The sequence below is a fragment of the Rhamphochromis longiceps genome, linkage group LG1 (assembly GCF_057381845.1).
Source record: "Rhamphochromis longiceps isolate RC_006_pf linkage group LG1, R_longiceps_female_GT1.1, whole genome shotgun sequence".
Classification (NCBI taxonomy): domain Eukaryota; kingdom Metazoa; phylum Chordata; class Actinopteri; order Cichliformes; family Cichlidae; genus Rhamphochromis; species Rhamphochromis longiceps.
The window spans coordinates 38,847,821-38,861,136 of record NC_140557.1 but is presented as its reverse complement, the minus strand read 5'-3'; the positions used below and the strand labels follow the sequence as shown (position 1 = coordinate 38,861,136).

At 44.6% G+C, this 13,316-nt stretch overlaps 1 protein-coding gene and 1 long non-coding RNA gene across 6 annotated transcripts; both read left to right on the top strand.

Moving 5' to 3' along the window:
- The first annotated feature begins 478 nt into the window (after positions 1-478).
- On the top strand, positions 479-1,992 carry LOC146679175 (uncharacterized). The gene is made up of 3 exons (XR_014912000.1): positions 479-1,001; positions 1,304-1,442; positions 1,537-1,992. It is a non-coding gene; the product is annotated as an uncharacterized LOC146679175 (long non-coding RNA).
- Positions 1,993-6,896: 4,904 nt separating this feature from the next.
- On the top strand, positions 6,897-10,113 carry LOC146679174 (uncharacterized). 5 transcript variants are annotated; one of them, XM_085408668.1, is made up of 3 exons: positions 6,897-9,060; positions 9,155-9,218; positions 9,521-10,113. In XM_085408668.1, exon 1 carries the CDS (start codon positions 6,991-6,993, stop codon positions 8,587-8,589), a length of 1,599 nt encoding a protein of 532 aa, XP_085264794.1. In that variant the 5' UTR covers positions 6,897-6,990; the 3' UTR covers positions 8,590-9,060; positions 9,155-9,218; positions 9,521-10,113. The 5 variants fall into 5 exon arrangements, with proteins under 5 accessions (XP_085264794.1, XP_085264780.1, XP_085264801.1 ...); XM_085408654.1 differs by having other exon boundaries at positions 6,897-9,065; XM_085408675.1 differs by having other exon boundaries at positions 6,897-9,218; positions 9,521-9,659; positions 9,754-10,113.
- Positions 10,114-13,316: the final 3,203 nt, after the last annotated feature.

Here is a 13,316-nt window from a genome sequence, read left to right as displayed (position 1 = left end):
CACAGCTGAATCAAATGGTTTGATTACCTCTTCAGCATGCCATCATGTTTGGCAAAGGCCTGATAACAAGCCATTCATTTGATTTGGGTGTGTGGGAACAAGGATGCATCTAAAAGCTGCAGGACGGTAGCTCTCGAGGACCGGGATTGGGCACCCCTGATCTAGAGATTTCAGATCTACCATTTATCAGCTCAAACATCCAAATTATTGTGCTAGCTTACATGGTTCAGGTTCTACAGGGATTTAAAAATAGTTACACAAAACGGAGCGTGCTGCTCTGACCAGATTTAAAGGGTTAACAATAACAATGTATTGAATAATGACTTTAAAAAATAATATAAAATAGTGTGCAACACCACTGAAGTTTTTTTTACCTCTCTTTTCAACCAACGGCAGTCACTCTCCTCTCCAAATAACTTCTGCTTATGTAACCCACATAAAATGGGGGTACCACTTTAAGGACTGATATGAGGAGAGATGGACAGCCTGCCCAACCAATCGAAATGCACAGGTCCCAGTATGTTTTGACCAATGGGAGAGCAGTCTGCCGCTGTATGTCCCACCTACGTGCTCTGTGTTTGCTGCTATGTGTGGAGGTAGTCGCGTGCTGGCAGGAGAAAAGAGAGACTGAAGCTTTTGAGCTGGAAAAAAAGTATTAGATATAAGTTGCAACCACTGGTTATCAGCTACCTTTCATGTTAAAAGTAGCCACAGTGAGTAAGCAGGCAAATGCTGCATTTTTCTGGTGACTTTAAAAAGTACCGCGTGGAGCTAAACTGTTAGCCTTTGTTAGCTCTGGTTGCTATCAACTGCCTGGAAGTTCATCTCAATCTGCTTCCAGAAGTAAGGTAACACTTGAAGCGCAACTTATGTTTATTTTTCCTTCATGTCGTATTACGGTTATTAAAGAGAAAACATGTCCTGTTACGTTATTTAGAGCCCTGCATTTTCCGACCGAGAGACACTATGCCATTGTCTTCGGCCGTGATGCGCTGAGATCGGTGAGCACATGTTGTATGTCTCAGTTAGTTCATGTCTGTTTCACATTTTATCGTTGAGAAACTGAATTAATCTCAATTGTTTGATTAATAATTGTCGCATATGCGACATATATGCATATGCACTGACTTTACTTGGTTTAATGCATAGTTTATGTAAGAGAGATGTTTTATTTTTGCAAAATTGAGTATTTTTATTGCAAATTTATGTTGAATGTGATTTAAACAAAATCCTAAGTTGTGAATTATAGCTAGAACAGCATAATTAATATTTGAATTGCTCTTCTGACCCTGTCTGTTGACAGGTCAGGTTTTTTTTGTATGCTGAATTGTTCCTGAGGTGGATTCCTCCGGTGAAATAGATGGCGAGCCTTCCCACCTGGACTTAGAGAGACTGAGATTCGCTTCTTTTCCACTTGATGATCTGCTGCACCTTGCGGTGTGGTAGGACTGTATCACTCACACTTTCATGCACAGCTGGTTATACATAAGACCACTGACTGACATTCTTTCATCCCTATTTTCTTTCACACCCTAGGAATTTTTTGGACTTTACCCCTTGGACATTTTTTATTTGGGACTTTAAATAATGAGCTGTTGTGTAGAGCATTCTCCACATGTGAAAAGAGTGTGAGATTTTCATTTGAATGTACATTGGATTTGTGTAATCTGTTTCTATAAGAGTTAAGGAGTCAGGTTACTAGGGTGCACCCGAGCATTGAAACCCGAACATTGAAAACCAAAAATAACACTTGGCCAAGTCATTGCTTTAGTAGTTTGTGTTTTACTTTTCTTTTAATTTTTGTAAGTTTCCTTTCTACCATTGTAAAGTGTCTTTAACCTGTGCTTGTCAACCTTATGGTTTATGTCACTAAAGTTGGCTGGTTCTTTTGAGTTACATTCTTGTCTCTGTGTCTCATTTGAACACACCCCTGTGCTCCTATAGTCGAGCCTATTGGCCCATTGATATATTCTTTTCAACAATTCCCCTTACTGTGTTACAGTGAGAGCTTTGGCGAGCCAGCCAGGAGCATGGTTGTGTGTGTTTAAGTGCTAGACAATTTGTGTGTGGTGTTTAAAAGTGCTTAATCTGAGCTACAACTTCTAGAGAGAAAATGGATGTTGTACTAAGTGAATCCGTCAGAATTCCCAATTCTGTAGTTGTTAGTGGGCTCACAGGATCAGAGACTGATGAGGAAGTGTCCACTTTCCTCCAAAAATATGGTTCCATCAACCGTTACTTTCATCTAGACGACCCTGAGTCAGATTACCATAAGCACATGATCATCGAGTTTACACATGAGACTGCCATGCACCCATTGGAGCCACTGTTACCTCTGCGGCTTCCAAGTACAACCCAAGCAGGCATCGTGTATGAGTTAAAGGCCTTAGGAAGTGTTTACACCCTTGATGCTAGAAACAAAGCCACTAAAATGTACATGGAACAGCTCCGTGGAATTGCCAAACTGAGTGGAAATTCATTAGAGGAGATGTTAAAGGAAGAACTTAAAAATCTGGTTTCATCGGTAGGAAGTGCTATTTCCCAGTCACCTCAAACTGGTCCAGAATCCTCAATTGTACAGAGCCCACTTCCACAGAAAGACTTAACCAGCAAGGGAGACGCTTCATTTTCTGAGGACCCTCAATCAGGTGTACCTCTAGACTCCACAGTTTTGACATCACCAAATAGCGCAAGTAAATCTCTTACCTCTCCCAATTTCAGTGAAAACCTGACTGATTTCAGCCCCTCACAGACTCTTCCAGTTTCTTCTGGGGCTGCTACTAGCCCCATAATTGATGTTAATCCGACTGCTGTTCAGCGGGTAGTTGTTGAGCATGTAGTGCGCAGCAATGAGAGCTCACCCCAGTTCGCATCATCTGGTAGACTCAGGGCTTATTCGGGCAAGAGCCCACGTCCTAGCCATGAGGCAGATTATGATACGTGGCGAGCTAGTGTTGAAATCCTTATTAGAGATCCTTCTGTGTCTGATCTGCACTGCACACATCGTATACTTGACAGTCTGCTTCCTCCTGCTTCCGAGATGATTAAACATCTGAGTCCACAGTCTAGACCCTCTGCCTATCTTGAGTTGCTTGACTCTGCCTACGGAACAGTCGAAGATGGTGATGAGCTGCATGCTAGGTTCATGAGCACATTTCAAAATGATGGAGAGAGAGCTTCTGTTTTCCTGCAGAGGCTGCACACTGCATTAAGTAGAGCCATGAGACGTGGTGGTGTGTCCGCTCATGATTTTAACCAACAGCTCTTAAAGCAGTTCATTCGAGGTTGTTGGGAGAATGCACTAATAATCGATCTTCAGCTAGAACAAAAAAAAGAAAACCCACCTTCCTTTGCAGAGCTGCTGCTTCTTCTTAGGACAGAAGAAGATAAACAGGCTGCAAAACTGAGCCGCATGAGGCAGCATTTTAGTCATGCTAAGTCTGCCCAAAACTCTAGAAAGCAGCACGCCACGTCACACGTGCAACTCGCACACACCACCAATAATCTGGTGGACAAATCTGATCTTGAGACGCTAAAGCAACAAGTTGCTGACCTCAGCATTCAGCTTAACAGTCTTGTATCTGAGAATCATAAGACGAAACAACCTAAGCAGCAAAAAGCGAGGTCCGTCACACCTGACACCCACGGTGTGAAACCAAAAGTGGCCAGTCAGCATCCCTCCATATTTAAAGCTAACAGTAGACCACGTCCATGGTACTGTTTCCAGTGTGGGGAGGATGGCCATGTCGTCTCAGTTTGTGATAAAGCGCCAAACCCTTCCCTTGTAGCAGCTAAGAAAAGACAGCTGAAAGAAAAACAGGCTGCTTGGGAAGCCTCTAATGCTTCTCGAAGTGAGGCACATTTAAACTGAAGCCTACTCCCATAGAGGGACATATGGGAGTGGAGTCTTGCAATGTCAGTCCCAAAATCCTGAAACCTGCCATTAAAAACGTTAAAGTGGAAGGATCAAAATTTCCACATGGCCTTGTAGGAACTAAGACCACAGCTCAAGTAACTATTGCAGGAAGAGACACAAACTGTCTTTTGGACACGGGTTCACAAGTCACAACTGTACCCCAGTCTTTTTATGAAGAACATCTTGCAGATCTGACCATTCATCCCTTAAATGAGTTGCTTGAAGTGGAGGGTGCCAATGGCCAGTCTGTCCCTTACTTAGGATATGTTGAGCTTACCATCACCTTTCCTAAAGAGTTTGTAGGCTCTGATATTGATGTTCACACTCTGGCCTTGGTTATCCCCCATCTCCGCTCTACAGCCCATGAGCAGGTACTCATAGGCACAAACACCCTTGATGCCCTCTATGCTAATTACCAGAAGCTTTCACCCTTTCAGCCTTTGTTTAATGGGTATCAAGCAGTTCTCCAAATACTTGAGATGCGACAAAGAAACTTTAACTCTGGTAGCCTTGGTTGTGCAAAACTGACAGGTAAGATGCCTGCAGTCGTTCCTGCAGGACAGACTGTTGTCCTGGAGGCCTCTGTCAATGTAAATCCCGTGAACATGCAAAGAGATGCTGTCCTTGAACATCCTTCAGCTTCTTCACTACCAAATGGCTTGCTAGTTTCAGCAATTGCAGTCACTTTACCACGCAAACGTCAGTGTCTTCTCCCTGTCGTAGTGAGAAATGAAACCAACCATGACATTGTCATACCCCCCAAAACACCTTTGGCAGATGTTAATGCTATCTTGCAAGTGCTACACAAAGAGCAAACTGTCAGAGAACCAGACTGCTCTAAATTTCAAGCTAAGTCTTCCTCAGAACTGAGCTTTGATTTTGGAGATTTGCCCTTACCCACTGAATGGAAGGAGCGAGTTACAAACATGTTAAACGACATGCCAAATGTCTTCTCTCAGAACGAATTGGACTTTGGACACACTGACAAAGTCAAACACCATATCAAACTCAGTGATGCGACACCCTTTAAACAGAGAGCACGTCCCATACACCCCAATGATGTGGATGCTGTGAGACAACATCTACAGGAACTCCTTGATTCTGGTGTTATACGAGAATCTGAGTCCCCGTTTGCTTCCCCCATTGTTGTCGTTCGTAAAAAGAATGGCTCTGTTCGTCTGTGTGTAGACTACAGAAAGCTGAACCTGCAGACCATCAAAGACGCTTATGCCCTTCCAAAATTGGAAGATGCATTCAGTGCTCTTGCAGGTTCTAAGTGGTTTTCGGTCCTAGACCTCAAGTCTGGATACTACCAGGTCGAGATGGAGGAAGCGGACAAGAATAAGACCGCATTTGTTTGCCCACTTGGATTTTGGGAATTTAATAGGATGCCCCAGGGGATCACAAATGCGCCTTCGACGTTCCAGAGATTGATGGAGAAGTGTGTAGGAGATATGAATCTCAAAGAGGTTCTGGTGTTCATTGATGACCTGATTGTCTTCTCATCATCCCTGGAGGAACATGAACAGCGTTTGAAACATGTCCTGCAACGACTGATGTCATATGGCTTGAAACTGGCACCAGAAAAGTGCAAATTCTTTCAGACCTCGGTAAAATACCTTGGTCACATTGTTTCCGCAAGAGGAGTAGAGACTGACCCTGACAAAGTTGAGGCCTTAAAGACCTGGCCCATCCCCACAAATCTTAAGGAACTTCAGTCCTTTTTAGGATTTGCTGGATATTATCGAAGGTTTATTCAGGGGTACTCTGTCATTGTCAGACCACTTAACGAACTAACCTCGGGCTACCCACCAATTAGGAAGCGGAACAACAAGCCAAGGACACACGCAAATTCAGAGTATCGCAACCCAAAGGAACCCTTTGGTCAGCGTTGGACACCTCAATGTCAGGAGGCCTTTGACCAAATAATAGCAAAGCTAACCTCCGCTCCAATCTTGGGATTTGCAGACCCCCAGCTTCCATATGTTTTACATACGGACGCCAGTACCATTGGCCTTGGTGCTGCCTTATATCAGGTACAAGATGGACAGTCCAGGGTCATAGCTTTTGCAAGTCGTGGTCTTTCAAAGAGTGAGAGGAAGTACCCAGCCCATAAGCTGGAGTTTTTGGCCCTTAAGTGGGCAGTCACGGAAAAATTCTCTGACTACCTATATGGTACAGACTTTGTAGTAGTGACTGACAGCAACCCTCTTACATACATCTTGACCTCTGCAAAGCTTGATGCAACAGGGTATAGGTGGCTGTCCAGTCTTTCCACCTATTCATTTAGTCTTCAGTACAGAGCGGGAAAACAAAATATGGATGCTGATGCACTCTCGCGCCGTCCTCACAGTCCACCAGAGGATGATTATGCATCTAAGAAGGAGAGTGAGAGAATCCGGCAGTTCACACTGTACCATCTGAGCAACCCTGAGAGTCCAGAGACTGTTCCCTTGGATGTAATTCAGGCTATTTGTGAGCGCCATATGGTCACCTCAGCCGTAGCTAATGTTGGATCCACCACTTCTGGGTTGACCTTAGTTGAATCCCTCACTCACCAGTCCACAGCTATTCCTGACTGCTTCCAACAGGAGCAAGTGGATGGGCTTCCCATTGCCCACTCAATTTCTGAGGAGGAGTTGAGGCAAAAGCAGACATTGGACCCTGCTATCAATGCAGTGATTGTACTCTTGGAGACTGGCGAAACTCCACCTCCCAGCCTTAGGTTAGAGCTACCAGAACTTCCCCTGTTACTCAGAGAATTAAATCGGCTTGAAATACAGAACGGAGTGCTCTACCGTAAGCGGCAAGATGGTCCCAACACCTCATATCAGCTTGTGCTCCCTGAGGAGCTAAGAGCCACAACACTTACAAGCCTTCATCATGATATGGGCCATCTTGGAGTCGAACGAACAGTAGACTTGGCAAGGGCCAGATTTTATTGGCCGAAAATGCACATGACCATAGAAAAAATGGTCAAATCTTGTGAGCAATGTATTCGTCGAAAAACACCTCCAGAGAAAGCTGCTCCATTGATAAACATTAAGACCTGCAGACCTCTCGAACTAGTGTGCATGGACTTTTTATCAATAGAGCCAGATCGCTCAAACACGAAAGATGTATTGGTCATAACTGACCATTTCACAAAGTATGCTGTGGCAGTGCCAACTCCAAATCAACGAGCACAGACTGTAGCAAAGTGTCTCTGGGACAACTTCATTGTCCATTATGGTTTTCCCGAAAAGCTTCTTAGTGATCAGGGTCCTGACTTTGAATCAAAGACCATCAAGGAACTCTGTGAACTTACTGGCATGAAGAAAGTGCGTACAACCCCCTACCACCCTAGAGGGAATCCGGTTGAGAGATTCAACCGCACTCTTCTCCAGATGCTTGGGACACTGGATCGGTCAGATAAACTCCACTGGAGAGACTTCGTCAAGTCTCTGGTACATGCTTATAATTGTACGAAGAGTGACGTGACTGGATTTTCCCCCTATGAATTGATGTTTGGGAGGCAACCAAGACTGCCCATTGACTTAATCTTTAGGTTGCCCACTAATGCTACTAAGCAGACTCATTCCCAGTACGTCGGTAACCTAAAATCTCGTTTGGAAGAAAGCTACCGGATTGCCACCAATAATGCACAAAAGAATGCAGGTCGCAACAAAGCCAGATTTGACCGACGAGTGGTTGAATCAACATTGCAGAGTGGAGACAGAGTTCTTGTACGAAATGTGAAGCTGCGTGGAAAACATAAGCTGGCAGATAAGTGGGAAACGGATGTTTACATTGTCCTTAAGCGAGCTGGAGAAATGCCGGTCTACACAGTTAAACCTGAGGGTAAAGATGGACCTGTGCGGACTCTACATCGTGACTTGCTTCTCCCATGTGGATTTCTGTCAGCAGCTGCAGAACCCGAGACAGTCAAAACCCATCCAAACAGGAGACCCAGAACAAGGCAGTGTTCCGTTGTCGAGGGTGAAGATGAAATTCCCTCTGATATGGATGATGTATCTGATTGGACATTTCGCCCTCTCATTACATCAAAGTCCGATGTATATGTCCCAGTACATGAAACTCACAAGTTGAGTAAACCTCCTTGTGTGGTCAGACAATCAGCAGAACCAGAGGTGCCTACAGTTTCACTTCCACCTGATCCTCCTGCCACTAAATCCCTTGTAGAGGAAGGTGAAGGAATGATTCAGGATGTACCTGACCGTGACAACTCACCTGAATGTGACAACTCACCTGAACGTGACAACTCACCTGAACGTGACAACTCACCTGAAGCAAACATATTGCATGGGCTTGACTCAGCCAAAGGACTTCCTCAAAGTTCAGAATTGCAGCAGTCTGAGGAAGCTCCTCAAGATGATGGGATGAGCTCTGATGCAGCATGTGAAGAAGGATTAAGTGATGTGAACAGACCTGTTACTGAACAGCCTGAACCTGTGATGATCCAGAATAATGGACTTCAAGATGCTGAGCCATCTCTTCGTCGTTCTAACAGATTGCAAGCAAAGCCCAAGAGACTGCATTATGTGACACTTGGGAATCCTCTGATAACGGTGGTGAATTCTCTTTTTCAAGGCCTAAGTGAGGCATTGACTAGCTCTTTAAATGGATTTGAAGATCCAACTAGTAATTATGTTGGAAAGGTCAAAGCAGTGTAACTCAGTGCCACCCTGCAGATGCCCAGGGACGGGCATACCATCAAGAGGGGAGGGTGTAACCCACATAAAATGGGGGTACCACTTTAAGGACTGATATGAGGAGAGATGGACAGCCTGCCCAACCAATCGAAATGCACAGGTCCCAGTATGTTTTGACCAATGGGAGAGCAGTCTGCCGCTGTATGTCCCACCTACGTGCTCTGTGTTTGCTGCTATGTGTGGAGGTAGTCGCGTGCTGGCAGGAGAAAAGAGAGACTGAAGCTTTTGAGCTGGAAAAAAAGTATTAGATATAAGTTGCAACCACTGGTTATCAGCTACCTTTCATGTTAAAAGTAGCCACAGTGAGTAAGCAGGCAAATGCTGCATTTTTCTGGTGACTTTAAAAAGTACCGCGTGGAGCTAAACTGTTAGCCTTTGTTAGCTCTGGTTGCTATCAACTGCCTGGAAGTTCATCTCAATCTGCTTCCAGAAGTAAGGTAACACTTGAAGCGCAACTTATGTTTATTTTTCCTTCATGTCGTATTACGGTTATTAAAGAGAAAACATGTCCTGTTACGTTATTTAGAGCCCTGCATTTTCCGACCGAGAGACACTATGCCATTGTCTTCGGCCGTGATGCGCTGAGATCGGTGAGCACATGTTGTATGTCTCAGTTAGTTCATGTCTGTTTCACATTTTATCGTTGAGAAACTGAATTAATCTCAATTGTTTGATTAATAATTGTCGCATATGCGACATATATGCATATGCACTGACTTTACTTGGTTTAATGCATAGTTTATGTAAGAGAGATGTTTTATTTTTGCAAAATTGAGTATTTTTATTGCAAATTTATGTTGAATGTGATTTAAACAAAATCCTAAGTTGTGAATTATAGCTAGAACAGCATAATTAATATTTGAATTGCTCTTCTGACCCTGTCTGTTGACAGGTCAGGTTTTTTTTGTATGCTGAATTGTTCCTGAGGTGGATTCCTCCGGTGAAATAGATGGCGAGCCTTCCCACCTGGACTTAGAGAGACTGAGATTCGCTTCTTTTCCACTTGATGATCTGCTGCACCTTGCGGTGTGGTAGGACTGTATCACTCACACTTTCACGCACAGCTGGTTATACATAAGACCACTGACTGACATTCTTTCATCCCTATTTTCTTTCACACCCTAGGAATTTTTTGGACTTTACCCCTTGGACATTTTTTATTTGGGACTTTAAATAATGAGCTGTTGTGTAGAGCATTCTCCACATGTGAAAAGAGTGTGAGATTTTCATTTGAATGTACATTGGATTTGTGTAATCTGTTTCTATAAGAGTTAAGGAGTCAGGTTACTAGGGTGCACCCGAGCATTGAAACCCGAACATTGAAAACCAAAAATAACACTTGGCCAAGTCATTGCTTTAGTAGTTTGTGTTTTACTTTTCTTTTAATTTTTGTAAGTTTCCTTTCTACCATTGTAAAGTGTCTTTAACCTGTGCTTGTCAACCTTATGGTTTATGTCACTAAAGTTGGCTGGTTCTTTTGAGTTACATTCTTGTCTCTGTGTCTCATTTGAACACACCCCTGTGCTCCTATAGTCGAGCCTATTGGGCGTCTATTGTCTTGTGTAGTCTGGAAGATGAGTGGATGATGGGGTGGGTGCAGTTTTCTCTGAGGTGGGGTCGGGTGGGTTGTCCCGGGCTCTGTGGGGCCGGGCAGTGCTGCTGCACTGGGCCCCGGTCCAGATGGGCCTGGGCCCCCTTTCCCTGGTGGGTTGCAGAGTATGGGGGTGCCTACTGGGGTCAGCAGGGGAGCTGGCCCCAGGGAGGGGTCACTTGCCCCTCCCTTCCTTCCCTCCCCATCTCCAGCTGCCTCCCTCTTCCCGCTCCACCGCAATCACCCACACATGCAGGGCCTTGGGGTAAAGATGTGTCACCAGGGTGCAAGGGAGACATCCCCCCCTCTGTCCCCTTCTGGCTGCCTGTGCCTCAATTTTATCTCACAACTTAGACATTCACATTACTCACACTCTCATAACACATACATATAGGATCTTGGGGGTGGGCACGCTACACGGAATCCAAAAGACCATCAGGGCGTACACCTCACCCCTGGCGTTATTGTCCACCTCTCAATTTTAAATACACGTAGACACTGAGGGCTAGCAGGAGGGACTATGCGCTTACCTGCTGCTCTCTGGCAGGTAGCTTCATGCCCTCCTGGGTTTTAAATGCACCTTAGAACGCACATGCATCAACACTACATATGAGCGGGCGGAGGGAGGTTTAGAGTCTTCACACACCCCCGTTCTCTGCAGCCTGCTGGAGCGGGGCGGCTAGGAGGAGAAGTTGGCTGTCCGATTGGGGTCTGGAATGTGGGGCCTCCCTGCTGCTGTGATTGTGTGTACAGTATCTCTCTATGTCTGTCTCCACGTTGGGTGAGTGTTGAGTAATTGCATATGAGAGCATGAGGGTGGGAATGGATGTTTGTATCTGTGTGTGCCTGTTTGTCTGTGTCCATATGTCAGGTTGGGTATCAGACGCCACCTCTCTGGGGACATCTCAGGTCCTCCAAGGTATGGAGGCCTTTCTCCCCCCCCCACCACTTCCCCTACCAGTGGCAGACACCCTCAGACATCGGTGCGTTGGTGGTTCTTTGTGTCCGGGGTGGGCGTCCAGGTACACACCGGCTCACTCCTTGGTGGCCGCTTGTCGGGGCCTGGAGCCTGGGGCTCACTCAGGCCACTTCGGGGGTGGGGTGCCCTCGGCTTCTCAGCCTGGAGCTCGGTCACTCTGGCACCGCTGGCTGCTCACGGAGCTCACGGGCACGTCACTGCAACCACCCCCCCCTGACTTCCGCTCCACAGCTGCTGAGTGACCCCTCATCTGGGACTCTCCTCAGCTCTTTCTGGGATAGTGGCGCGGCTGCCCCTCTGTTGGTCTTCCTTGGTCTCTTGTGTTCTGAGGGCCTCTGGATGTCTGGAGTTTTGATCTCCTCCATACCTGCTTTATGTCCTGGTGGACGGGGCTGTGGCCCCCCCACACCCTCTAACAGATCATTACATGAAGAACCTTTTAAAAACAAGCGCGTTCATGCTCCCAGGTGTACACATGGGTGGTCACACACACAAACTACACCCTTTTGGCTCCTACCTCAAAGCACACTGTGCGCTGTCGATCTTACATGCTGTACAATAATGTTTAATATTTAGTATTTACTGTTATATTCCCATATATCATAGTGATGTTGTTTATTATGTTGCTCTCGTTTTCTTCTGCTTGTTTTCTTTTTTCATTCTCAACAGGTGAAATTAAAAAAACAAAAAAAAAATACAATAACATGTAATATTTAGTATCTACTGTGTTAGCCAGTTTATTGTGATGGTATTGTTTGTATTATGTTGCTCTTTGTTGTTTGTTTTCTCTTCTGTTTTCTTTTTATCTCCATACAGGTGATCCAGGTGTTTTGTTTGTTTTTCTTCTTTTTTTCTACCCCCTTTCTCACCATCTCTTCTCCCCTCTATTTTTCTTTTTCTCTCTCTCTTTCTTTCATTCTTTCTCCCTGTCATATCCCCCAGTCATGTCTGTCTTTAAAAAACGAAAATGAAATAAATACATAATTATAATAAAAGGTCAATCAAATGGACCAACATGGCAAGGCCATGATGATCCACTTGGTAAAGTAAATCCACTTGGCATCTTTCTTGGCCTTCAGACAACAATTCTGATGGCTAAAGATCCAAATGGGACAGACAAAAAAAAGAAAAGAAAAAGAAACGGGAGCTGGAAGCATGTAAATACAATAATAACCACTGCAGCCAAAAAGAGTGCCTGATGAGTCCAGTTGTAAGTACGCTATTAAGACTCGACTGTACATGGTGTTCGTGTTTTCCTCTGAAACAATAAGTTCAGTTGGAGCAGCCTTTCAACGCCTCTCTCTGTCTCTCGCTAGCAAAGTTGACCCAGACAACAAAGTAAGGCTAGTTTTCGGCTACGCGCCCGACGTATTAGCCAGAGGTCCCTTTACTACGGTTCGGAGCCGTGGACCTGTTTTATATACGCGCGGAATAGTTTTCTATACGAGTTGTGGTTGCTCGTTTTCCTTTTGTTTTGCTTTGTTCATTTGTCTCTTTTAATTCTATTTTGTTGTACTTTTTCAATATGTTCAAAATAAAGATTCAATCAATCAATCATTCAATCACTGCAAAAAGTGCAGCCTTACCTAATGTCCACCTACTGTTACTCATTTTATATTAAGATTTAAACATCTAGTTGGTATGTCGAGTAGCCTTCAGTAATAGTAATAAATCACACAGCAATAGGACATTCATGTAGTTGTAAAAAAGCAAGATAATATATTAAGTAATCCAAAGTATTCAGAATACGTTACTTGAGTAACATAACGGAATACGTTTCAAAATACATTTTGGGGCATGTAATCTGTAATCTGTAGTGGAATACATTTTAAAAGTAACCTTCCCAACACTGCTCTTGTTTATCATCAACAGGAACACAGTGGAAAGAAACTATATCATTCGGATTATCTGCATTGGAAGGAACTACTTCCTCTTCCGCCTTTCATAGTAATGTGCGAAATACGGCTGTATAAATGTGTAGCAGCCCCTGGCATGCACACTCACAACAATGGCTGAACGTAAACGGAGTCATGTGTGGGCGTATTTTACCTCCACAAACAGCCAAGACGTGGTTTGCGATACATGTGGCAAGACAGTGAGGTGTTGTGGCAACCAGAG

Bases quoted from the DNA above. Each gene is read 5' to 3' on its own strand.
- LOC146679174 (XM_085408668.1), top strand. From the start codon at position 6,991: ATGGACTTTTTATCAATAGAGCCAGATCGCTCAAACACGAAAGATGTA.